Below are 26,963 nucleotides of genomic sequence, written 5' to 3' on the forward strand. Positions count from 1 at the left end.
CCGTCTAGCGAATTGCTGCTCAGAATGAGGCCTGGTTAATTAAGCTTTGTATAAAAGGAGGTGACTTAGCGTGCCGCCCGTGCCCCTGGACGACGTCATCTCTGATGAAACGCGCTGAGTTCATCTCGTGTTTATATTTTGTTTCCTGGAAAGATTGGTTTGTCTCTGCGCAGACTTAAGGGTCCTTTTTAAATGCTACCATTCAATACTTTGCATTTTAAAGTTTTAATAAATGTTAAAGGTTTTACACTATTTAGAGCCTTTATCTTTTATGTGCCACGTCTATCCATCCACTGGTCTGAGCTGATAAGAGGTGGCTTGAAGATATTTAAGCGTGCTCGTTGTGTGTTGGAACCAAGCTGTAACTGGGGATCATGGCGATCTGATAAGAAGGGATTTCTTCTATTTTGGTGGTGGATTCAGCACAACATCTGACAGCGTTTGGAGACGCCATCGCACTTGTTGATGGATTTTATCATTTAAGCACTGGTGGACTTTTTATTGAATTTCAATTTTTACAATTTATTAATCGCTTATTGGTTTAGCGCAATTCTATTTTTCTTTTGATTTATTCCTACTATGTTAATGTTGTACAGGAGAATTGCAGCTTCCACCATACTTTAGGATTATTGTATTTTTTTATCCTTAGTGCAGTCTCTTCACTTTCTTTCTACATGGGGCATGGTGACAGCACAGAAGCACATTTATGTCCCCCCATAATAGGAAGTGCCTGAACAAGGACCTCCATGACAAGATGGCATAATTTTTAATGAAAATCTGCAGACTAAAAGATTGAAAACAATTACTGAAATGATATTAACATAGACAGTTACAGTTTATGAGATTTTAGTAATTGGGTTTAGAGCTGCTTAAGGGTAGCTAAATACCTTTTAAAATATGCAAAAGGAGCTCAAAATATGTGCTCACTGACATTACTGCCACGTCAGCTGGTCATAGAAGTGACCACTTCCACAATATAGCCCAGTGCCCTTAGTATGATTTAACCCTTTTCAATGCCATGACATGTCATTTGCAGAAAAGGAGCTAAAAGGGAAATCTGCCTGTTCTATGTACTATTTATTTTACATTACAGAGAATGTAGCAGGAGGACTTCCCACTGAGAAGCAGAGCTGAAAACGTCAGGAGTAATATGTAGCCACTGAAGCCTCCAAGAAATATGTAAAGCCCTGGCCATTCTGGTCTTAATAATATTCATCCATATTTCAAATCTGTTTTAGGCATACTAAACGTATAAGGTAGTCTCCCTCTCCCTTTCTAGAATGCCCCAGTATTCATTGTTTTTGTTTTTTCTTTTACCTGTAGCAAGGAACCACAATTCCCTGTAGCGTCATTACCAGGCTCGAAAAATTCTTGCAAGGGCAACAGCTGGAAGGAGGGATCAGCAGAGTGCCCTACAACCAGTTCATGTAGGCATGCTCTCCAGAACTACATCTCCCAAGAACTCCCCTTTTTCTACACACGGTCCATGTGTAGGTGTTCTGACAAAATGAGAAACCTGGCAGAATGTGCAAACCGCATCACTTCCTGTGACGTGGAATCAGCTGTATCGCCAAACCATGCATTCGCAACATGTTATACATGTCTTCAGTGGCTGCAGTTGGTGCACAAGAATTTGCCTGACAAAATGCTCGACCGACTACTGCGCATGTGCATGGCATAAATCAACTAACACTTAGGAAATTTACATTGCTAAGAATACCAACCAAAGTAACTGCACGGGTTACTCATTTTGTCAGAACACCACATTGTAGTATTCAATATACTATATTTAGGTAGCTAAGCTCACTTGATTGCTGAAATTACTTTGCAAATTCAAAACGGGGTATGGTGTAGCAAGATGTCCGCTGCCCCGCCTTCTTACTTTAGGTGTGATATGGTCGAGTGTAAGGTGTACCAAGATGGGCTTAGCAACGTAAATTAAATAAGTAGTTGCTTTCTGCCGTGCACAGTAGTCTGTCGAACATTTTGTCAGGAAAATTCCTATGTGCACTGACGTCAGCCACGGAAGTGCGGTTTGGAGATGGAACTGATTCCACGTCACAGGAAGTGACGCGTGTTGCACATTTTGACAGGTTGCTCATTTTGTCAGAACATGCCTACTATTGGGTGTCAAGGCAGCAGCACTGCTTTGCTGTAAATAAAAACAATGTATGGAGAGGACTAGGGCAGTGTTTCTCAAATCCAGTCCTCAGGCCCCCCCAACAGGTCATGTTTTCAGGATTTCCCTCAGATGAAACGGCTGTGGTAATTGCTAAGGCAGTGAAACTGATCAAATCACCTGTGAAAAATAATGGAAAACCTGAAAACATGACCTGTTGGGGGGGCCTGAGAACTGGATTTGAGAAACACTGGACTAGGGCTAGGCAGAGCCCTAAAGTCCTACTTGGCAACAGAGCTGGCAATGATGTTGGAGGTCTTAGTGCAACATAATTAGTACTGTCATACAACAATGTGAACTCACTGAATTACTGGCATGATCACCAGTTATTTTTCTGTAACTGCGACATTTATAAAAAAAATTTATTGTATGTGCTTTTTTTTTTTTTGCCCAGACATACATTTTAAAAAGCCATAAAGTCCTATTTTGTTTATCTCACCTGCATAATGATAATCTGCAAGAAACTGAGGAAAATATGTTTGAGGATCCTGAATTAAAAGTTTATCCAAAGCTTCCTGAAAGCAAAAAATGTTGCTATTGTTATGTGTAGGGCAATACAATTAAACAAACCAACGGTGACTGGGCTTATGCAGAACTCTTAACATACAGTCTTTAACCATTTGCTTACTGGGCACTTTAACCCCCCGCCTGTCCAGACCAATGTTCAGCTTTCAGCGCTGATGCACTTTGAATGACAATTGCGCGGTCATACAACACTGTACCCAAATGAACCTTTTATCATTTTTTTTCCCACACATAGAGCTTTCTTTTGGTGGCATTTGATCACCTCTGCTGTTTTTATTTTTTGTTAAAAAAAATTTAAGACTGAATTAAAAAAAAATAATTACATTTTGTTACAAAATTTAGCAAACAGGTAATTTTTCTCCTTCAGTGATGTACGCTGATGAGGCTGCACCAATAGGTGGCACTGATGGGTGGCAATAATGGGCACGGATCGGCACTGGTAGGTTACATTGATAGCCTAGCACTGTTAGGTGGCACTGATTGGCACCACTGGTGTGCTTTGAGAGGTGCCACTTGTGGTCATTGATAGGTGGCACTCATGGGCATTGATAGGCGACACTGGCAGGGGGTACTGGTGGGCACAGATGAGGCAGAATTGCCTCTTTCGCTTCGGGACCGATGTCCATTGCACATAAGCCGTTGATCTGCTTCTTTTTTTTTTTTTTTCTCATCACGCTGTCAACGTAAGGAGACAAAAACCTGATTACCGACCTTTTGTTTACATCATGTGATCAGCTGTCATTGGCTGAAAGCTGATCACGTGGTATGGGGCCGGAACCGGCCCCTTACTCGGATCTGTGATCACCCGAGCCTCAGTGACTCGCAATCGCATCGCATGTGCAGGGGAGCACACAAAGGGAAGGCCGTCCAGAAATTAAGGTCCGCGCCGTGGCCGTCACCTGATCTACAAAATCCCTAGCTGAATTGGAGATATGAACAGAAGGTGGAGATGGAAAGCGGCAGGATCAACCAGGTTTTTTTTTTTCCAAATACAAAAAAGGAATCCCATAGTGACTGAACAGCATGTAATGCAACATTTATTGATAGTTTTGATGTGGGTTTAGTGACACCTTTAAAGGGGAGTTCCACCCAAAAATGGAACTTCCGCTTTAAGGGAAGGTGACCCTTCGGATGCCACATTTGGCATGTCATATTTTTTTTGGGGGGGGGGGGGGAGCGGAAACCCCTTTAGAGTGTTTCAGATCCCACTTCCTCCCGGGGCTCCACAGGTCCCAGATGATTGCCCGGCCAGTCACAGAGCGCAGCGTGGCATGCGCAGTGCGTGCCCGGCTGTGAAGCCACAGCCAGGCTCCTACAGTGACAATGCTGGCGCCGTAGAGAGGGGGGTGAGGAGTGGGGCTTCGTTCCCCCTCATCGCTGAAACCTACAACAGGTAAGTGTCCATTTATTAAAAAGTCAGCAGCTACAAATACTGCAGCTGCTGACTTCATCCTTCTCCCTTCTTCCTTTTTTATTTATTTTTATTTTTTTGGAACTCCGCTTTAAGTTAAAACTGTACAGGATTACTCACAAAAGATTTCTTTGTATTTTATGATTTAGCTGTGCATACTTTTTCTGAGCCTGACATGTCAGCTTCAGTGGTTTAAAGCACTCTCAGGATTTGTAAGACAGCATTGGGTCAGACAATGAACAGAGCAGCAACTGCCAGGCTTTTAGGTGGCTGCTGACCACTTCTTGTGAGTATCACATGTCGCTACATACATTAAAAGAGTGATGGCACTATTTTGTGCCTGCAGCTCTCAAGCATACCCACTACCCTCCTCTCCCAGAGAGGTCTTTACTATACTCTTCCTCTGCTTTACACTTACCAATCCAGCTCTCAACACTCGGAACATATTAGGATGATAGCAAGGTTACCTGTCCCTCCGGGGGTTCTTCAGATCCTCAACTTTTTTTCTCCTCTGTCACGGGCCTCAGCGTTAACTGGGCTAAGTCCCTGCTGTTTTCCCTAGATCCCGCAGCCCGCACCAATCCTTACCCAGACATTAATTTACAATGGGTCGAGAGTGTTAGATATCTGGGGGTGGTGATTTTATACCCCATGAATCTGTCCCTGGTTCTGCAAGAGGTCCGGCTAAAGCTGAAGGTGTGGGAGTCCCTAATCTTGTCCCTTTTTAGGGCATATCAACTTCCTACAAAATTGAAATTTTACCAAAATGTACCTATTTTGCCATTCCCCACAATGGATCCCTAAATCTTTCTTTACACGTTTAAATCATCTCTTCTCCTTTTTATGAGGACCCTCAAAACCCCAGGTACAAGTGGTCCACATTAATGCACCCTGTTTCTCAAGGGGGCCTGGCATGTCCCAGATTTTTTTTTATAAATCTTTCCTGGCTACCCAACTGGTCACGGCTGCCTGGTGGCTGAACCCAGACCCTACTAATCCCCTCTACTTTCGTTGAAGCTGCGGTAGTAAACTCCCTTGAAGCATTGAAATTTCTATTTTAGGCTAGGTTCACACTATAGCGATGCGGGAATGCCGCGAATCCGCTGCGTTTTCCCGCATCGCATGACTCCTGCCGGCAGTTCACACTGCCCTATGCGGACTGCTGGGAGTGTCAATGAAATCTTAATGACACCCCCAGATCCGTCCGCATATCGCAGTGCGATCTGCACACTCGCACAGGAATCGGATCGCATGGTGTGAACACCCATGCGATCCGATTCTGCTGCGGACCAAAAAAAGGGTCCTGTGCGAGTTTGCTGCGGGAGCGATGCGAATTCAGCCATACTATCTGTATGGCTGAACTCGCATCGCTACAGAGATCCGATGTGATTTGCACTGCAGTGCGGTGCGAATCACATCCGGATCTCCCCCCCGCAGCAGTGTGAACCCAGCCTTAAGGTCCTCCTGCCACATACCCGCTGACACCTTCTATGCTCACTACGCTCATAGCCTGGGGGGGGGGGGGGGGGACTTAAAGCACTATCCTAAACTGGCAATTTCTCCTAATGCCCCCTTATGGCTAAACCCCACATTACACCAAATTTATAAATGACCTGAGCCCCATTCTTGGACTTAATCTAACATTAAGACAGCATTAAAGGTAATTGTCAATCAATCTCTGGCTCCCCTACCCCTATTGGTTTCTGATTTTAATGTCCTACCCTTTTAATCTTCAATTCTCCCATGCATTCAGCAGCCCGTTTTCCCATTCTGCCCCTCAGGTTATACAGTCAGCACTGGAAGATGTCCTCAGATAAGACTGTGTGGAGAAACCCACCTCCCAATTATACTCGTCTTGTTATGATACCCCTACCTGTTCTGGAGTGCATCAGAGCTAGATGGCTACAAGATATCCGGACCTTGACAATGATGATTGGGATGATATATGGGATTTCCCCTTTTGATCCCTGGTTTCCTTGAGGGATCGTTTGATCCAGTTCAAATTAGTTCACCGTGCATATTCCACCCCATATAGATTGCATAAAATGAATTCCAGCTCCCCCCCTGAGTGCTGGAGCTGTGGGGGGACCCCTGGAGATTTTACTCACTTTTTTTTCTTTTTGGACCTATCCCGTATCCTGCCCAGAGCGAGCTGAAATAAGGTAAGTATTGCATCCCTTTTTTTTTTTTTTTTTTAAATAGATTAGTTGGTAAAGGTGTTAGGATAAGGGAGGGAGCATTTTTAGGAAAAGTTAGGTAAAGCTCGGATTTCTAATTTAACACGATCAAAAAGTTGTATAAAAAAATCGGATAAAAAAAAAAAAAAAACTTCATTCCACACTTGTTTATATTGTTACATGATTGTAGTATTATTGGGACTTTGTGATCATTTACACTTGTATGGATAGCACAACTCACCATAGTATTGCCCCTACTAAGGTGTAGACAGTGCAGAGCAAACTCCAGATTACTGCCCCCTCCTGGTACACCACTAGAACACGCCAGGTTTAGGAAATTAGAAACTGTGGATAAGAGTATAGTGAAGAAGATTCTCATGTTAACAAATTACACTAATCAGAGCTATCCATTACATTGTCAACGGCCTAATTACCCCTTTTTTGACACCTCTAAGACTATAGAGAACTTAGAAATTATTAAAACCATATTAAACACAAAAACAGAAATATAATATAGTTTCTCGTTTTAGGCAGTTTTTCCTTTATTTTCACCTGGTGATCTGACCAGCAAGTTTATTTTTCAAACTTCTTTAACAGACTAAACTGTCCAGCAAAAGTGCCAGGTTTTCAGATAAACCATTTACCACTGAAAGGGGTGCTTACAATGGTCAGCTTTTATTTACTTATGTAAAACCTTTATCCCTAAAGAAACTGCTGCTATAACTGCTTAAAAAGCGTGAGCTGGAGTTCGGCATAATTTGTTAGTCCAGTCCTTCTAAATCCGCTAGTTTAGGGCAGTCCATAGATGAGTAGAAAAATGAACGATCACTAGAACGAAAGTTTAAATTTCCATTTGATTTAGGCTCGGTTCATACTGGTACGATGTGGGAACCCTGCGAATCCACTGCAGGTTCCCGCATCTGGCTCGCAAGGCTTTATGCGAACCACTGGGAGTGTCAATACAAAGTTAACAACGCCCCCAGATCGGTTTGCATATCGCAGTGCGAACTGTCAGTTCGGACATGAATCGGATCGCATGGATGTGAACACCCATGCGATCTGATTCTGGTGTGGACCAAAAAAAAAGGGTCCTGTGCGAGTTTGGTCCGAATGCTCCGAATGCTCTGCAAATTCAGCCATACTATGTGTATGGCTGAAATTGCATCGTACAGACATAGAATATGATTTGCACTGCAAAGCGGTGCGAATCACATGTGACATCGCACCAGTGTGAACCGTTACTAAAAGAGGAGTTCCAGCATCTAAAAAAAAAAGAAAAGTAAAAGTCACCAGCTACAAATAATGTAGCTGCTGACTTTTGATATAAGGGCACTTACCTATCCAGGGATCATGCGATGTCAGCTTGGGTGCAGGCGCCGGCATTGCAACTAAGGGAAACCTTCAGGCTTCACAGCCGGTTTCCTACTGCGCATGCTTGAGTCTCGCTGCGCTTTCTTAATGAGCTCGACATCTTCAGGGACACACACTAGTCCCAGAAGGCGGCGGGGGGTGGTGGGGAGGAGAAGCCAAAATGACATACCTAACAATGGAAGTCCAACTGGAGAGAACAAAAAAGATGCAAACAAAAAAAAAAAAAAAAAATACCCAAAATCAAGGGGGGTTTGCTCTAATGTTCAAGACCTGGCTTAATTTTAGCCTGGAACTCTGCTTTAACCTGTGATAGTCCCATCATTGTTTTGTACCACAAAATTATCATTTTCTTGGTTGTTTTCAACATAGACTCATCTTTTTTTTTTTTTTTTTTTTTTCAATTACCTACCTTAGCTTATGCGCATTTCACTTTTTATTTTTTTTTTACTTTTTTTTAATTGACGATTAGAAAAATGTTCAGTTTTGATGGCGGCATGAAAAGCGCATGTGGCAACACGCACACTAATTATGCAAAAGTCAAAATATAGGTCTTGTGACACGTCTGGGTTTCTTAGCTCAATGGTAGTGCCAAAACAGTGAGTTTACTCCATGCCAGATCTAGTTTTCAGGGCTTTCTCATCCACTTTACTCTCAACGAACATCAAAACTTGACACAGGTATGTCTTTCCATGCAAGGGGTTCTTATCATTGAAAAAACATTTCTTGCCAGAACCTGGCGTAAACCATTATTTTAAACCATAGCACATTGTCACTATGTTACAGTCTACCTTTCTACTCATCTGCGGCTTGCTTAACACTGCCCCCTCCCCAGGCTGACAATGTTACTGTCCAAAGGTGTCTCCATTGCTCCTCTATCCAGAGTGGAGACATCCTAAGGCAAGAAGTTTGCCACTGGCCGGATCACTAGGGGAAAATAAAGGACAAAAAGGCTAAAAAAATGAAAACTAATGCAGAGATCATATTAAAGGACTGGTAAACTGCAATATATTACATTTTTAAATCTATACTATAATAATATATATAAGGCAAAACTTTTTTATTTTTTATTTTGGATAGAGTGGAGGTGGATTACAACACCTATCCGTTTTTATTGCTGTCGGTGTCCCCATTAGGCAGATTCACTCTCCCCATTTGTCCTTTTTACCATTATCGTTGAAAATGAAAGTAAACGAAAATCCCAAATTTTGGCATGTCCCCAAAAAAGTAATAGAGGGGAAATCTTCCAATGAGGACACTAGTTCTTCCTGTCCCCAGCCTGGCTCTCCCCCCTCCCCTTCTCCTCCTTGGTGACCACAGAGAGGGAAGGGAATATTAATGCTAGGAGAGTGGTGCCCTCTGGTGGTGGGAGGGCGGTAGTGCAGGTTGCGCTGGCTTGCTCTGCCTGCTGTCAACCCTCGCTGCGTTGCTCAACTCCCAGCAGGCCACGGACCGGCACCAGTCCGTGGACCTGGGTTTTGGGACACCTGACCTACAATACCTGATTTTGTCATCTTCAGTGGCTTCCAAACTAAATCAGCCTTGGAGTCTCCCAGGGAACATCGATCCTGGATCTCTGGGATGTCTGCCTGGAACCGATTTCCAATATTGATGTGCCTTGAGGAAATAAACATAAATATACTTCAGTAGATAGAATGGTACATTCATATGTTTGTCATCAAAGCTGGATTACTTACGGCTGGACAGTAAATACTATGCTGTCTTTCACCGGCAATATCTCACAAGGTGATGTCTCTTTTTCTAGAAGAATAATTTACATTGGGTTATTTAGGCAGAGATAAAACCCTTGAGCTATTCTTAAAGTACATGTCTCTATTGCATTATATTTCACTCATCATCTACAAAGGCATTTAGGGTCATACAGTATCTTAGAAAAGTGAGTACACCCCTAATATTTTTGTAAATATTTTATTATATCTTTTCATGTGACAACACTGAAGAAATGACACTTTGCTACAATGTAAAGTAGTGAGTGTACAGCTTGTATAACAGTGTAAATTTGCTGTCCCCTCAAAATAACTCACACAGTCATTAATGTCTAAACTGCTGGCAACAAAAGTGAGTACACCCCTAAGTGAAAATGTCCAAATTGGGCCCAATTAGCCATTTTCCCTCCCGGGTGTCATGCGACTCATTAGTGGTACAAGGTCTCAGGTCTCAAAAGGCACCTGAAGGACTCAGGCCATGAGAAACAAAATTCTCTGGTCTGATGAAGCCAAGATTGAACTCTTCGGCCTGAATGGTAAGTGTCATATCTGGAGGAAACAAGGCACCGCTCATCACCTGGCCAATGCCATCCCTAAAGTGAAGCATGGTGGTGGCAGCATCATGCTGTGGGGATGTTTTTCAGCGGCAGGAACTGGGAGACTAGTCAAGATGGATGGAAAGATAATGCAGCAATGTACAGAGACATCCTTGATGAAAACCTGCTCCAGAGCACTCTGGACCTCCAGGCTGTGGTGAAGGTTCATCTTCCAAGAGGATAACGACCCTAAGCACACAGCCAAGATAATAAAAGAGTGGCTACGGGACAACTCTTTGAATGGCCTTGAGTGGCCCAGTCAGAGCCCAGACTTGAACCCACTTGAACAACTCTGGAGAAATCTGAAAATGTCTGTGCACCAACGCTCCCCATCCAACCTGATTGAGCTTGAGAGGTCCTGCAAAGAATGGAAGAAACTGCCCAAAAATATGTCCACCAAGCTTGTAGCGTCATACTCAAAGGCTGTATTTGGTGTCAAAAGGTGCTTCAACAAAGTATTGAACAAAGGCTGTGACTACTTACATATGTGTGATTTTTGCTTTTCCCTTCATTTTTATTTTTTTTATTATTTTTTTTATAAATTTGCAAAGATTTCAAAAAACTTTTTTCACATTGTCATTATGGGGGATTGTTTGTAGAATTTTGAGGAAACTTATGAATATAATCAATTTTGGAATAAGCCTGTAACATAACAAATGTGGAAAAAAGTCAAGCGCTGTGAATACTTTCCAGATGCTCTGTATACCAAAAAAAAAAAAGAAAAAAAAAAAGAATGAAGGCATCACATCTAAGACATGGTAAGCTGCAATATAATAAATGCTTCTTTTGGGTTTAACTGCTTAAGGAACGCCTCACGCCGATATACGTCGGCAAAATGGCACGGCTGGACAAAATCACCTGTACGTGATTCTTTAAGTGCCCAGCCGTGGGTCGGGAGTGCGCCGGCGGCGGCACGCTCCTGACCCGGTCTTGAGCTCCATGACCATGGCCGCGGGACCAGCAGACTCAATCGCCGCTGGTGTCCAGCGATCGGGTCACAGAGCTGAAGAACGAGGAGAGGTCTGTGTAAACAAACCTCTCCCCATGCTTCCTAGTGTGGCTGTCACCGACTGTCTGTTCTCTTTTATAGGGAAGGACGATCAGTGACGTCACATGCCAGGCCCTGCCCCCTACAATAAAAAAAACACATAACGTCATACATAACACCTACACTGCCCCTAGTGGTTAACTCCTTCACTGTCAGTGTCATTTACACAGGAATCGGTGCATTTAAAGAGGAAGTAAACCCTGATGGGTTTACTTCCTCTTTCATTCCCTGCAAAGGCAAAGCATAATGGACTACTATGCATCGCATAGTAGCCCATTATGTGTCACTTACCTGTAGTCCCCTGTAGTCCGGCGCATCCATCTTTTCGGTGGGGTCTCGCAGCTCCGCCGCTGTCATTCGGCGGAGCCGCAATGACGTCACTCCCGCGCATGCGCACGGGAGCCGACACGCGCGGCAGCTCCGTTGTTGGAAATGCCGCGCTCAGTGCGCCTGCGTGCCGCTGTCTACGGCACATGCGCCGTAGACAGCGGTGCCTGTCTTCGGGCAAATATCTCCTAAACCGTATAGGTTTAGGAGATATTTCTTGGACCTACAGGTAAGCCTTAAACTAGGCTTACCTGTAGGTCAAAGTGGTTTGTAAGGATTTGCAACCACTTTAAAGAGCACTGATTGCTTTATAAATGACAATGGTCCCAAAAATGTGTCAAAAATGTCCGATGTGTCTGCCATAATGTCGCAGTCACAATAAAAATCGCTGAAAAAAAATATTTGTAAAAAAAAATATTAATAAAAATGCTATAAAACTATCCCCTATTTTGTAAACGCTATAAGTTTTGCGCAAACCAATCAATAATCGCTAACTGTGTTTATTTTTTTTAACCAAATATATGTAGAATACGTATCGGCCTAAACTGCAGGAAAAATATTTTTTTTTTATATATTTTTTGGGGATATTTATTATAGCAAAAAGTAAAAAAATACTGCATTTTTTTTCCAAATTGTCGCTCTGTTTTTGTTTATAACGCAAAAAATAAAAAACCACAGAGGTGATCAAATACCACCAAAAGAAAGCTCTATTTGTGGGGAAAAAAGGACGCCAATTTTGTTTGGGAGCCATGTCGCACGACCGCGCAATTGTCAGTTAAAGCGACGCAGTGCCGAATCGCAAAAAGGGGCCTGGTCCTTTGGCTGCAAATTGGTTCGGGGCTTAAGTGGTTAATACTGATTTAAGTGTCTCAGTCAGACATTACAGTAACACTTTGGCTTTAATGGGGAAAGAATACAGATAAATAATAACAAGTCATTTCAGAGGGTAGAATCAACTTTTAAGCATTCCCAATTGTTACAAAACATATAATGTAGTAGTGCAAAGACGCCTATCATTAGAAAAACTGTGGCCTGCAACTACTGGCCCCCTTTTAGGCCTCATGTACACTGTGATTGCCCAGCTCCTCTGATCCCCTTTGCTCCTGGTAAGAAAAAAGCAGCTTAAAAAATTAGCATTTAGGTGCATCAAGTGTTTGGACGTTCATTCATTCCATGGGCCAGAATATTAATTTATTTTGGCCAAGCATTCAGATGCATTTACATGGGCATTTTCTGCACAAAGGCATCCTGAACACGCAAATGATGGGGTGCGGGGGTCAGCTTCTAAAGGCTCCTGCCTGTAAACGACTATGTGTGCAAGGGCACATAGGCTAATATAAAGGGGTGTTTAGACCGAAAAAAGACTGAACATCCAAATTTTTTTTAAAAACAACACTTCATAATTTCTTATAAAATGTTGCACAATGTTTTCTCCTTCACTAATGTGCACTGATGAGGCGGCACTGATGGGCACTGATAGTCACTGATAGATGGCACTGATGAGGTACAGATTGGTAGCACCGTTGGCACTGCACTGATAATCAGCACCCCCGATTATCAGAGTATATGTCTTGTTTACAAAGCTGGTTATCGCCTCTCTTCTCCTCTCCTCACACTGTCACCAGAAGGAAAAGAATGCAGATAACTGGCTTGTGTTTAAATCTTGATCAGCTGTGATTGGACACGTGATCAAGAGCCGCTGATTGGCTCTTTACCTCAATATGTGATCGGCAGTGTCTGGAGGACACTGCGATCACAGAGTGCACCGCCCGCACTATGACGCCCACCCAGAACAGGTCGGCTATGCTGTAGCTGTCATTAGGCTATAGCGCGTTCAGCAAGTGGGTAAAGTGATATTAAAACCTCAGTTTTTAAGCACTTTCAGCAGCAGACTTAATCACCTGTGTATGCAGCTTCTTTATCTTTTAAGCCTTGACTATGTTACAGTTTAACCTCTTGCCGACTAGCCGCTGTCGTTATACTGCGGCAGATTGGCACGGCTGCGCAAACCACCATAGGTGTACGTTGGCCGCTTTAAGAGCTATCGGGGGGCGTGCATGCACCGCGACGCCAGAGCCAATGCGTGTGGTCGGCGGCCGGGATATCCACTGTCGACCCACGACCGCTCCTCGGAGAGCCAGAACGGGGATCTGTCAATGTAAACAGACAGATCCCAGTTCTGTAAGGGAAGTAGAGAGAGATCTGCTGTTCCTTGTGATCAGAAACCGCAATCTCCCTGCACTCCGTCAGTCCCATCCCCCCGCAGTTAGAAACGCCTCTCTAAGGAACACTCAAAGTGGTTGTGAATCCTTTGTCTACCTATAGACAAAAGGGTTTACAACCCTTGGAAATATCTTCTAAACGCGTGCTGTTTAGGGGATATTTCACTTGTAGTGCACCAATGTCGTCTTTAGCGCATGCGCTGTGAAGAAACAGACCACTGTGCCGTTTCTTCCCCCAGCGTGTGCCGTGACTGACTGCTCACCTGTGCCTATGTGGGAGTGACGTCACACGGCTCCGGCCAGTCACAGAGTCGGAGTCCGTGGCCCCGGAAGGAAGAGGGGCGAAGATGGACGTGGCCTGCATAGGGGACAGCTCGAGCTTCGTTTGCAGGTAAGTGTCATATAATGGGCTAGTATGTGATGCATATGAGCCCATTATGCTTTTAATTTGCAGGCCTCGCGGATAGCAAAAGATTAAGTAAAACCCATCGGGGTTTACTTCCTCTTTAACCCCTTGTTCGCCCCCTAGTGTTAACCCCCTCCCTGCCAGTGACATTTATACAGTAATCAGTGGCTATTTATAGCACTGATTGCTGTATAGATGTCAATGGTCCCAAAAAAGTGTCAAGTGTCCGATCTGTCCGTCGCAATGTCACAGTCTCGCTAAAAATTTCTGAACTCCGCTATTACTAGTAAAAAAAAAAAAAATATAATAATACTGCCATAAATATATCCCCTTTTTTGTAAACTCTATAACTTTTGCGCAAACCAATGTACGCTTATTGCGATATTTTTTTTACCAAAAATATATAGAAGAATACTTATTGGCCTAAACTGATGAATACATTATGTTTTTTTTTTTTTACTTTTTTGGGGGGGATATTTATTATAGCAAAAAGTAAAAAATATTTTTTTTTTCCAAAATTTGTTGCTCTTTTTTTTTTGTTTATAGCGCACAAAATAAAAACCACCAAAAGAAAGCTCTGTTTGTGGAGAAAAAAAGGACATGCATAAGCGACACAGTGCCGTATCTCACAAAAATGGCCTGGTCAGAAAGTGGGTAAATCCTTTCCGGGGCTGAAGTGGTTAAGCTAGTGCTATGACTGATGCCCCTGGTTTCCTGTTTTCATGGGGGCATCTTGCTTTTGCAGAATCCTGTGTAGCCACCCTTGTATACAGATACTAGTGTTGTGTCTCCCTACACTATGTGTATTAATATAAATCACAAAGTCCCATAGCCGGGGGTGACAAGACATTCCTCTTCACCCCCCCTTCTCCAAGCTAAAAGACTGGCTGGAGACTGCACTGTCCACTGTTAGCTCTCTCCTGTGAAGATTGGGAGCGTTTAATACTTCTTTAAGTAGCATTCCAATTAAAACCCACGTATAAGCGACACTTGTTTCTTTTTTTGGATGCTTCATTTGGTCGTAAAGACTTGCCCTCATTTCTAACTAGTCCAAAATGATATCCGATTGTCTGTATGACTTGTATCCTGATCTAACATTTGCAGGCAATTTCATTTCATTTAATTTCAAGGAACATACATTCCACATTAATAATTATGCTACTAAAGTTGGTGTTTGTTGTAATTTGCCTCCAGCGCTGTTCTTGTTCCTTCTTGCCAGAGGCTGCCATTTTGCTGAAGCCCAGAGCCCCTGAGCAGCAGTAAATCTATGGGCTGTCAACCGATTGGCCTCTAGTGGCTCTGCCAGCCAGAAGTGATCTAGCAGCATTTCATTTTCTTACTAAAGTTCCATTTTAACAAAGGACACACGTATGGGCTTGTAACCTAAATACATTTTCCAGTTTTTTACACACAAGCTAAAATGATGTTATGGGCTTGAGAATGCGTGTGCGTCCTAAATGTACATTATATGTGTATCTTCATTTCATTTTTTTAAATTGATTTATACCCTTGAATATTTTTAATTTATTTACTTTATTAATAACACAAATGCATTGATATGCCCCAATGACAGAACAGATGTAAGGTGAGTACATTAAGGGTGCACATTAGGGATGCGCCAATATCCTTTTTTTTTTTTTTTGGCGAGGACGGGAATCGATACTTTCTGGCCAAGCACTTCCCAATACTGAATACCAATATTTTTCAGTGTGCGATATGTGTCCATACAAAATGAATGGGTGCAAATCGCACTGCAAAGAATCTCATGTGATTTGAACAGAAATCCAGTGTGATTCCTGTCCAAATCGCATGCGGTTTCCCCACCGCTCCGGTGTGAACCCAGGCTTACCATAGTGATTGCAGCCCGGGTTCACACAGGAGAAGTAGGGGAAACCACATTTGATTCAGACAGGAATCTCGCCACATTTCTGTTCAAATTGCATGCAATTCTTTGCAGTGCGATTTGCGCCTATTCATTTTGAATGTCCAATGCGATATTCCCAATGCACATGTTCCTGCAGAAATGGCTGTATTTTCAGTTGGGTGCTGAAGTGACCATCGGCTGGAACCACATAGTCATAGAGAGAAAATGTCACCAACATCTCCAAAACTGAGTCCAAAATTGTAATCAATAATCACATAGTTACAAAAAAGCGAAGTTTTGGAGCCACGCAGGACCCCTTCATCAGGCATGTGACCATTTGTGATACAAACAGAACACTATTTAAAGAACCATTCACCAATTGGTGAATGTTTCTTTAACCTCCCTGGCAGTATGATTATTTCAGATTTTAGGTGCTGAAAGCAGTACAACTATTTTGCATAGAAATTTGGCGTTTTATATTGTTTTCCTGTAATTCTTAGAAATAATTCACTTAAATTCATCCAAACAAGAGTCTAATAGACATCCCGGGTATGATAAAATTAGAAATATGAAATCATAAATTATAATATAAAATAAATAACTATAAATAATCATAACATATAATAATATAAAAAATTATTCAATAATGTAATCAAATCAAAAACACTGAAATATGCTGAGTTGCAGAATTGTCGCTGTCATTACTTTTAGTGTTTGATGACGCTTTCCCCACAAATCACTATCGCTCAATTCTGCAAGTGATTCTAATTTATTATCACTGTTTTCTAGCTGGTCTATAACCACTTTTGATGTAAACGGACATTTTTTGGTTGCTATGGACAATCTCCAGTTTCCTGGCATAAAGAATAGTATTTATAATATAAAACTGCATGCAGGACACTGGACAAACCACTAGGGACAAAGGGGATGTGTAATTAATTGACACATTACTGTAATCAGTAAGATTACTGTATCTATCCTGTGTTTTTTACTTTTTGAATTTGGCGCCGAACTCCGTCCCCGTGCGTCGCAACGCTCGCAGGGAACGGAGCCCGGCACTGTGACAGATCGAGCGAGACACGGCGGCTCGCTGATCACAGCGGGGAGACATCGCTGGTTCCAGGGGACAAGGTAAGCATCCCTTACATGGATCCAGCCATGCGATCCCGAGTCTGGCTCGGGAATACCGCTTATGGTAATTAAATCTCACCCCGAGCCAGACTTGGGAATACCACCATGGAGGTTAACCGCTTCAGCCCAGAAGATTCAGCTGCTGAATGACCAGGCCATTTTTTGCTAGGGGAAGAGATAGATCAGTGTTTATAGTTTGTACGGACACACGATCTGTCTCTTCTCCCCTCAGAGAACTGGGATCTCTGTGTTTACAGACAGAGATCCTGGTTCTCGTCATGTCACGAGCGATCGCGGGAGCCTGGTGGTCATCGCGACCGCCGCGCACTCCCATCGGCTCCGTGGGCGAGCAACAGGCGCTGCATTAAGACGCAATGTAACAAGACGGTGATTCGCGCACCCTAGCCATTCTGCCACAGTAAAACTGCGGCGGCTGGTCGGCAAGCTTAAATAGTGTTCTGTTTGTATCACAATTTGTCCTGGTGTGCTGGTGACATTTTCTCTCTATTCGTTTTGTATGGACACAAATCACACAGCAAAGTATGTTGTGGGAGCATTTTCACAAGTACTCCTGAAAATACTCATATTGGGCACTGATACCGATTCATCCCAAGTGCAAATAGGGGATTTTATAGCAGGAACATATTTCGCCAAGGAGCCCCATATCCTCTAAAAAGTCTTCACCCTTTCATTGGTGTGGCATATGTATTCTCATTTCTTACCTGGAAACCTGAATTTTGGGCCCGTAGCACTAGAGGGGGAGAAGAACGTGTTGAAGTAAAGGCCACTTCCTGGGCGAATAGGGCTCAGCATTGGAGGAGGGATATACGCTGGGTACCGAAAGAGTCCATTCTGAAAGTGCTCATAGAGGTAAGTGTTCGGAGAACGTAGGTTGCTCTGGAAGCATCCAGTGGGTAAAGATTTGGCATCAAAGAGTGGAGGGGGAATATATAAAGGTTTGGGAAGGGGCCGCTTCCTTTTTTTGGTATTCGGATCGCGTAGATGAACTCCTCTTTCATTTACCTGGACAGAATAGGATGAAGAAACTGAAGAAGACACACTAGGAAGGATTTTGAAGAAACGTATGTGAAATTGTGCTAGAAAACCTGAATCATCTACAACGTTTCTCAACCTTTTTTCCGTCTAGGAACCCTTTAAAATTCTGCACACCTCTCAGAATTTCGCAGCATCCCATTCTAAAATGTAAAAAACTAAACTAATAGTTTTACATAATGCAACAACATCCACATGCATAGGACACCCAACATTAGAGGTGATTTATTCTTCCAAAGTAAACACACCTTTGCTCACAGGTACTGACTAGTATACCATTGTTTCTCTTCTCTCTGTTTCTCTCCCTCAGTCGGCTAATGTGACCCCAGTGCTCATGGAGAGGGGATAAACAAGGATGTTGTGCAGGTGCCAGGCGTCCTCCTTATCAACCGATGATGTCATTGGTTGTTAGGACACTGGCAGCTAGAAGGTGTTAATGGTGCATAATGTAAACCTGTAGCTTTATGTAACTAATAGGCAGGCGTGAGCCACCCGCTGGCTTCTATACAATTTTTGGGAAATTTCTAGGCACTTTGCCAAGGCACACCTGAAGGCACCCTGTTTGAAAAAGGCTGCTCTACAACATAAAGAAGTTGTTGCTGAAGTCAGCATGTCCACGCAAGAAGAGATTTTTACATTTAAAATTATATTAAAAGTAGGGCTGCGGAAATTAACGATTAATTGTTCGATTAATCGTTAATTTCTTTGATCGAACAAAATTATTTTGATCGAGGACGATCCATGGAGTGAGCTCCGCGGTCTCGCCCATAGGAAAGGCTGCAGCTTCGGCCTAGCTCCGGAGCTGCAACCATCTTGGTCCACCCGACGGCAGCTTAGTAGCGGCGCGCGGACGTCCTCATCGCCCGTCTGCTTGTGCCGTCTACTCTGAGGACGGACGGGTCTGCCTGCTGTCTATTCCGGACAGAGCAGACAATGTTGAATATTAAGGTATGGGGGAGATGTGGATATTACAGTATGGGGGGAGATGTGGACAGTACAGTATGGGGGAGATGTGGATATTACAGTTAAACTTAAACTTTCTACGTTTTTCTTAAAGTTTAATTTAAAAAAATTGTAAAAACTGTATGTGCGTTATAATTAATCGAAATTAGTCGATTAATCGATTAAAAAAAAAAATCTATTAATCGAACAGGAAAATTTTAATCCGTAACAGCCCTAATTAAAAGATAAAAAAAAATAAAGATAAAATCATGTCATACCTACTTGCAGTAGGTTTTACACAGAGCAGTCCCGATCCTACTCTTCTCGAGTCCCCCGCACTCTTGGCTGTCCCCCGCTGCATTTTGTTTTGGTACAGTGTCGCACGACCACGCAATTGTCAGTTAAAGCGGCACTAGGGGTGCAACGGACCAAAAAACTCACGGATCGGATCGTTTCTCGGATCAGAGTCACGGAGATCAGATAATTTTTCGGATCAGCAAATAATAATTGAATTTGCAAAAACCTGTGAAAATTCTACCACCATATAGCCCCCACTATAATATCCACAATCTCCCCCACTGTAATATTGGCTGAGCATGGCTGGGTACGGCTGAGCAAGGCTGGGTATCGCAGAGTATGGCAGAGTATTGGCTGGGTATTGCTGGGTATTGGCAGGGTATGGAGGGATGGCTGCTTCCATCCGATCTCTCCCCTCCACTGTACAGATTAGTACAGAGGGGGAGAGAGAAACCAGTGTCATGGCATGACGATGATTTGTTTACAAGTGATCGCTCCGTCGGAGCGATCACATTGTAAACGGCTGGGTGTAGAAAGAAGACAGCCGCTTCGGAGCTAGGCCAAAGCCGCGGCCTTTCTTAAGGCCGAGGCCGCAGATCGCGCCATGTGCCAATCCGAGCGGGGTGACCCGTTCGGATCACGGATCGGTGATGATCCGTTGCACCCCTAAGTGGCACAGTGCCGTATTGCAAAAAATGGCCTGTTCATTAAAGAGGAAGTAAACCCTGATGGGTTTACTTCCTCCTTTGATTCCCTGCAAAGGTAAAGCATAATGGACTACTATGCACCTGACACAGGAGCCAGCGAAGTCACCGCTGTCCCCTGTAGTTCCGAGCGTCCATTTTCTTGGTGGGTCTCCGTGGGTCTCGCTGCTCCGGCGCTGTGATTCGCCGGAGCATCGATGACGTCACTCCCGTGCATGCGCCGTAGACAGCGGTGGCTATCTTCAGGTAAATATCTTCTAAACCGTATAGGTTTAGGAGTTATTTCTTGGACCTGCAGGTAAGCCTTAATCTAGGCTTACCTGTAGGTCAAAGTGGTTTGTAAGGGTTTACAACCACTTTAAGGGGTAAATCCTTCCGGGGTTGAAGTGGTTAAACCCTAACTGCATAAAATTTAGTTTGCTATGGCCATAAATGGAATCTTGCCCATTTCAGCAGGGGCTGGCTGAATTTCAATCCATCTATGGCTGTTCCCATTTGAGAGGAATCAATTGAATGATCACCTTCTCTCAAATAGGACTGTTGGTTAATTTGATCAGCACTGCAGCCCACTCACTACACGCTCTCCGTAACTAAGCTGCTGATGCATTATTGTGATTGGGAACTTCTGATCATGTGACCACTGTGACACCCAATCACAGTGGTCACAAGATCTGAAAGCCTGCCTCCCCTTCCAGCCATTTTGATTTTATTAAAGGGCTGGGGGGAAGCGGTGGTAAGAGGTTAAGTGGCTGGGTTTACATACTGTATACTTTGGCTAAAGCTGGCCATACATAGATGGAAATTTGTCCAGTTTCACATGGACCATGTATGGGCAGACTGATTGCACAGAAGTAAATCTACCAATAGACTTTTCTACAACCAGCATGTCAGGTTTTTCCCGATCCGTGGTGCTGACTATAGCCGGCAGCACGGATTAGCATATTCTGATGTCGGAGGAGTCTTCCTGCTGTCAGAATACAATAACTCTTCGGAAAGAATTCTCCCATCCACATTGATTGTATGGATGGGGAAATCGGGGCATTTTTTTTTCATTCAATCCACTGGCTGAGCAAAAACACAAATGACTTATTATTATTATTCAGGATTTATATATCGCCAGCAATTTACGCAGAGCTTTGGCCTGCCCAACCGCACAACAAGGAAAGTATTTGTTAAAGAGTGACTTCATTGCTGATTTCACTTTATCCAGAAGACACACAAAATGTTCCTACCTTATCTTCATGATGATCTATCACAGTTACAGGGACCGATACTGGCATCACAAGACCTCTGGGGTCCTTCATCATCCTTTTAGATGGCTTTGGAGCTTGTGGGGATAATTTTCTCTTGCGCACATCCTATTGTATGGTGTGAAAGCCAATTTAAGAATAAAATATATGTGTGTCAAAGAGAGTGATTATTTTTTAATCCATAGGCTGCAGCACAATACTATTTTGCTCGAATCTAGGGGAAAGCTATGGTTCCAGATTCCCCCTGCAGGTGAAATAGGGTATTGCAACTCCTCCAGACAAGGCAAATATACTTCCAGTCACACTCCCTTGCAAACTCCTCAAACTGCCAGAGCCCTTACTAATGGAGTAGGGCTTCCAGATATACAGTAGGTGATCATGTGATCTCCCCTATATGACAGTACTTGGGCTCAAGCAGTCAATTGCCAGGTCTGAACACTGTCACGTGGGAGGTGGCAGGACATCATACACCCTCTAAGCTTCTACACCTGACGACATGTAGTATTATGCCCTGTACACACGGTCGGACTTTCCGACGGAAAATGTGCGATCGGATCGTGTTGTCGGAAAATCCGATCGTGTGTGGTCTCCATCAGACTTTTTCAGTCGGAATTTCCGACTGACAATTCCGACTGACAAGGTGCCACGCATGCTCAGAATAAATTACGAGATGAAAGCTATTGGCTACTGGCCCGTTTATAGTCCCGTCCGATGGATTTTGACGTAGAAAAGTCTGACCGTGTGTACATGGCATTAGGAAGGCGTGGAGGGAGCATGGTGTTAGGTAAGTATACATACCTGGGGTGATTAACTATATGCAGACTGTGGTTTGGGTTTAGTAAAGGCAAATAGGCTGTGCACTTTCCAAGTGCAATTAAATGTAAATGTGGTAAAGATTCACTTTATAAGGAATACCCAATCAAGAAAAATGTAAAAAAAAAAAAAAACATTTTTGCTTGCTTGTCGGTATGATAGAAATCAACAGTTTTATTACATTTACTAAGCTCTGGGGAAAACACTCCAAAGACATGCTGGTAGATTAATTGGCTTCTGTCTAAATTGGCCCTAGTATATGAATATGAGTTAGGGACCTTAGATTGTAAGCTCCTTGAGGGTAGGGACTGATGTGAATGCACAATGTATATGTAAATCACTGCGTAAATTGACAGCGCTATATAAGTACCTTAAATAATAATAATGCATGCAACTTCACTTGCAAAGTGCACAGTCTATTTGCCTTTAGTAGATCCACCCCACTATCTTGAATATGTAGCACAAAACAAAGAAAATAGTACCGCACAAATGCCCCCCAAACCTGTATCAGTCCTTTCAGTATGCGGATAGACTGCAGTAAGGCAGACAGGATCAGCTTGTCAACCTCCAGTAGACTTTTTACGTCTACAGAGGCTGAAGCCATCTTTTACCCATTCACACTCATGCCACTGGGAGTTGGTGTCTGTGTACAGACGGCCGCCATTTTGTTGAAGACCACTGTCTTGAATGACATGACTGGGCAAAGCAACAGTGTCTCTTTAAGTTCACAAGGGTGGAAAATGGTAAGATGCTGTCAGTGCCACATGAGGGAATGAGATAACAGCAAGCAGAACAGTTTATTTTATTTTTTTTACTTTTTAAATTTTTTTCCCATAAAAAACAAGATTATGTCTATAGATTGTAAGCTCTAACCAGCAGGGCCCTCTGATTCCTCCTGTATTGAATTGTATTGCAACTGTACTGTTTGCCCTCATGTTGTAAAGTGCAACGCAAACTGTTGTAAATCCTGTATTATAATACAGTGGATATAAAAAGTCTACACACCCATGTTAAAATGTAAAGTGAGTAAAAGATAAATTATTTCAGAACTTTTACACCTTTAATGTGGCCTATAAACTGTACAATTCAGTTGAACAACAAACTGAAATCTTTTAGGTGGAGGGAAGTAAAAAAAAAAAAAAAAAACTAAAATAAAATGGTTGCATAAGTGTGCACACCCTTATTCTTTGTTGAAGCCCCTTTTGGTTTTATTACAGCACTCAGTGTTTTTGGGTATGAGTCTATCAGCATGGCTCATACATCTTATCTTAACTTCATCTGGTGAAGCCATTCCTTTGTTGATTTGAATGTATGTTTTGGGTTATTGTCATGTTGAAAGATGAAGTTCCTCTTCATGTTCAGCTTTCTGGAAGACTAATGCTGCGTACACACGAGCGATATGTCCGACAGAAAGTCTGACGGAAGCTTTTCATCGTATATTCCGATCGTGTGTATGCCTTTTTCTGACGAACCTAGAAATAGAACATGTTCTAAATATTTCCGGTGGAACCAATTCCTATCGGAAAAACCGCTCGTCTGTATGCTGTTCCGATGGACCAAAAAATATGCATACTCTGAAGCAAGTACGAGACGGAAACTATTGGCTACCGGGTATTGAACTATCTTTTACTAGTCCCGTCGTACGTGTTGTGCCGTCACCGTGTTCTTGACGATCGGAGTTTGATGTGATCGTGTGTACACAAGACAGTTTCGGCGGAATTCCGTCGGAAAAACCTTCAGAGTTTTTTTTTCCGACGGGAAAACCAGCCGTGTGTACAGGGCATCAAGGTTTTGTGCCAATATTGACTGGTATTTGGAACTTTTCATGATTCCTTCTACCTTGACTAAGGCCCCTGTTGCAGCTGAAGAAAAACAACCTCAAATCATGATGCTGCTGCCACCATGCTTCACAGTGGGTATGGTGTTCTTTTGGTGATGTGCAGTATTGTTTTTGTGTCAAACATATCTTTTGCAATTATGGCCAACAGGTTCAACCTTGGTTTCATCAGACCATAACATATTTTCCCAAAAGCTTTTGGGAGACTTCAGATGTGTTTTTGCAAAATTTAGCCAGGCTTGGATGTTTTTCTTCATAAGAAAAGGCTTCTGTCTTGCCACTCTACCCCATAGCCCAGATATAAAGAATACGGGAGATGTACCACACAGCCAGTACTTGCCAGATTTCTACAGCTCCTTTAATGTTGCTGTAGGTCTCTTGGCAGCCTCCCTGACCAGTTTTCTTCTCGACTTTTCATCAATTTTGGAGGGACGTCCAGTACTTGGTAATGTCACTGTTGTGCCATATTTTCTCTACTTGATGAATATCTTCATTGTGTTCCCATGGTATATCTAATGCCTTGGAAATTCTTTTGTATCCTTCTCCTGACTGATACTTTTTAACAATGAGATCCCTCTGATACTTTGGAAGCTCTCTGCGGACCATGGCTTTTGCTGTAGGAAGTGACTAAGAAAATGTCAGGAAAGACCTACTAGAACAGCTGAATTTTATTTTGGGTTAATCAGAGGCACTTTAAATTATGGCATGTGTGTACTGACTGCTATTTAACATGAGTTTGAATGTGATTGCTTAATTCTGAACGCAGCTACATCCCCAGTTATAAGAGGGCTTGCACACTTATGCAGCCACGTTGTTTGAATTTTTTTTATTTTTACTTCCCCCATTAAAAGATTCCAGTTTGTTTTTCAACTGAGTTGTACAGTTTATAGGTCTTGCATCTACTCGTAGGCAGAGTGCATTCACAGGTGTGAATGCACCCTAAACAGACCTCCACTGAGTGACTGCATTATAAACCACCTAAAGGCCCCTTTCACACGAGCGGTCCACGATCAGGTCCGCCTATCAGTTTTTTCAGGCAGAACTGATTGGACACTCCATTCAATCCTATGAAGCGGCGGATGTCAGCGGTGACATGTCTGCTGACACCTGCTGCTACCAGTGACCCTATTTTCCATACTTTTGGAGGATCGAATACAGGGGTGGCCCATCCATTAGGGGCGCCCGCGCACCACCCCCTCAATCCACACCACCCACTATATGAATAATGGATAGATTCATGCATAGCTGTGCTACTGTTTGCCGCCCCCCCCAACATAAATTAACACCAGCCGCCACTGATTGGATGGGATCAAGTGAAAATGGACAGGTGGTCCATTTTCATCTGATCTCCCCATAGAGGAGAGTGGGGCTCTGACAGGTCTGTCTCATCACAGTGAGTGGAGACGGACCTGTCATCCGCCAGCTCAGCAGGGACCAGCGGGCCAATTTCCCGCTGATCAAAGCGGAATCCGCTGGACAGATCGCCACAGTCTACTGTGTTCAATCAGTTTGACCACTCTAGACAACAGATAGAGAAGAGTTCTGTGTAGGCCTGCAAACTTGGCTCAGTCAAGTCCATAAAAAGATTAAAACTGGCCATACACTGTTCGCTTTTTCTGTTCTGCCAGAGGGCTCTTTCACATTCATGGTGGAGTGCGGTGCCCTTTGAAGAGCGATCTGTGTTTGGAGGGCATTTAACGAGCAGCGAGGAAGCATTATAATGCCTCTTCACTGCCTGATTTAACGCTAGAATGCTGCAGTACCATGCCGTCATTGTGTATAAGTATTATAAATAAAGTCCCTATGGCAGTGATGTTAGTATTTTCTGCGCTGGTTCCTTAGGCATGCTGTAGATGATGTCAAAATCACTTGATTTCAGCCATCAACACATTCAGTATTGATGTGGGAATCCCTCCCACGGAAGGGGGGGGGTGGCCATAGCTGCTGGCAGTAATCACATGCTAAAAATCCAACAGCCTGGTTGTACCCAAGTTGATCGAATCAGCCTGCACATAGATGGTTCAAACCTTGGTTGGTCCCTGCTGAACCGACAGAGCTTTGAACCATCTATGGCCAGCTTTATTTATATATAACACAAATGCTATGTGCTGGTGACAGGTGCGCTTTAACACTTCCTAACATTCATCATCTAGATATCTGCTGTGTGTACCTGTAATAGACGTCTTTGGGCTCTTTTCCCTCTACACACCGAAGGACTTTTTTCAACCACAGGACCCCTAGATAAGGATGCACCAAGATCTGACAGTTCCATCTTATCAAATGCTATGGACAACCTGCCATGAAGACAGATGTAAATTCTGGGAAGAAGTCAACACAATAATACACAAACTGGTAAAAGTACAACAAAAATTTTATAACTTTATAATACATTTTATAAAGACTGTGATGCATTCCATTCTTCAATATATACAAATCCTTATTAAAAACACAAGTATACCGTATATTTTATAAGTATGTGGGTGACATGGAGAAACTCAACTGAGATTTGCTACATTAATCTTTTACATTAGATGGCTGCAGCTTTCAACAGTGGGCAATAACTGGGACATCTACAGTGAGATCTCATGCACACAGGCGCGAGGGCATACAATGTAAACCATCTATAGTAATAAATGGCTGTTTTCCAGCTTGGGTGCCTCCAGAGATGTGTGCCTGTGCAACATGATGGCATATACCTGTACACAGCCATTTATTACTGTAGGCAACTGTACACTGCAGCATATGGGGTTTGATTTGCTAAACCTGGAGAGTGCAAAATCTGGTGCAGCTGTGCATAGTAACCAATCAGCTTTCAGGTTTTATTGTCAAGGCTTAATTGGGCAAGCTGAAGTTAGAAGCTGATTGGCTATCATGCACAGCTCCTTCTGAGCGCTCCGGTTGTAGTAAATCAACCCCAAAGTCTCCCTTATCTTGTAAAGCATCGTGTGCTCATGTGCATGAGGCTTCAACTGCCTCCCTATCCAGCTTACATTAAACTGGAAAGTCTACTGGTTATTGCAGTGCCTCTTGGTCACCATCTATTATTTCCACATAATAAGAGCAATGCCTAGGACAGTGGCGAACCC

At 43.1% G+C, this 26,963-nt stretch overlaps 1 protein-coding gene across 1 annotated transcript in view; it reads right to left on the bottom strand.

The window, feature by feature from the left end:
• The window catches only part of LOC143982274 (zinc finger protein 541-like), a 61,717-nt gene that overhangs the window by 31,480 nt on the left and 3,274 nt on the right, over nt 1-26,963 (bottom strand). The window contains exons 2-8 of the mRNA XM_077480855.1: nt 26,048-26,171; nt 21,210-21,335; nt 17,704-18,004; nt 9,358-9,421; nt 9,162-9,277; nt 6,534-6,637; nt 2,619-2,694 (exon numbers count right to left, since the gene is read on the bottom strand). Of these exons, the coding sequence (XP_077336981.1) occupies nt 2,619-2,694; nt 6,534-6,637; nt 9,162-9,277; nt 9,358-9,421; nt 17,704-18,004; nt 21,210-21,335; nt 26,048-26,149 (889 nt within the window). The 5' untranslated portion in view covers nt 26,150-26,171. The remainder of the gene's footprint in view (nt 1-2,618; nt 2,695-6,533; nt 6,638-9,161; nt 9,278-9,357; nt 9,422-17,703; nt 18,005-21,209; nt 21,336-26,047; nt 26,172-26,963) is intronic.

The sequence above is a fragment of the Lithobates pipiens genome, unplaced genomic scaffold (assembly GCF_037356315.1).
Source record: "Lithobates pipiens isolate NorthernLeopardFrog02 unplaced genomic scaffold, aLitPip1_a1.2 Scaffold_1, whole genome shotgun sequence".
Taxonomy (NCBI): Eukaryota; Metazoa; Chordata; class Amphibia; order Anura; family Ranidae; genus Lithobates; species Lithobates pipiens.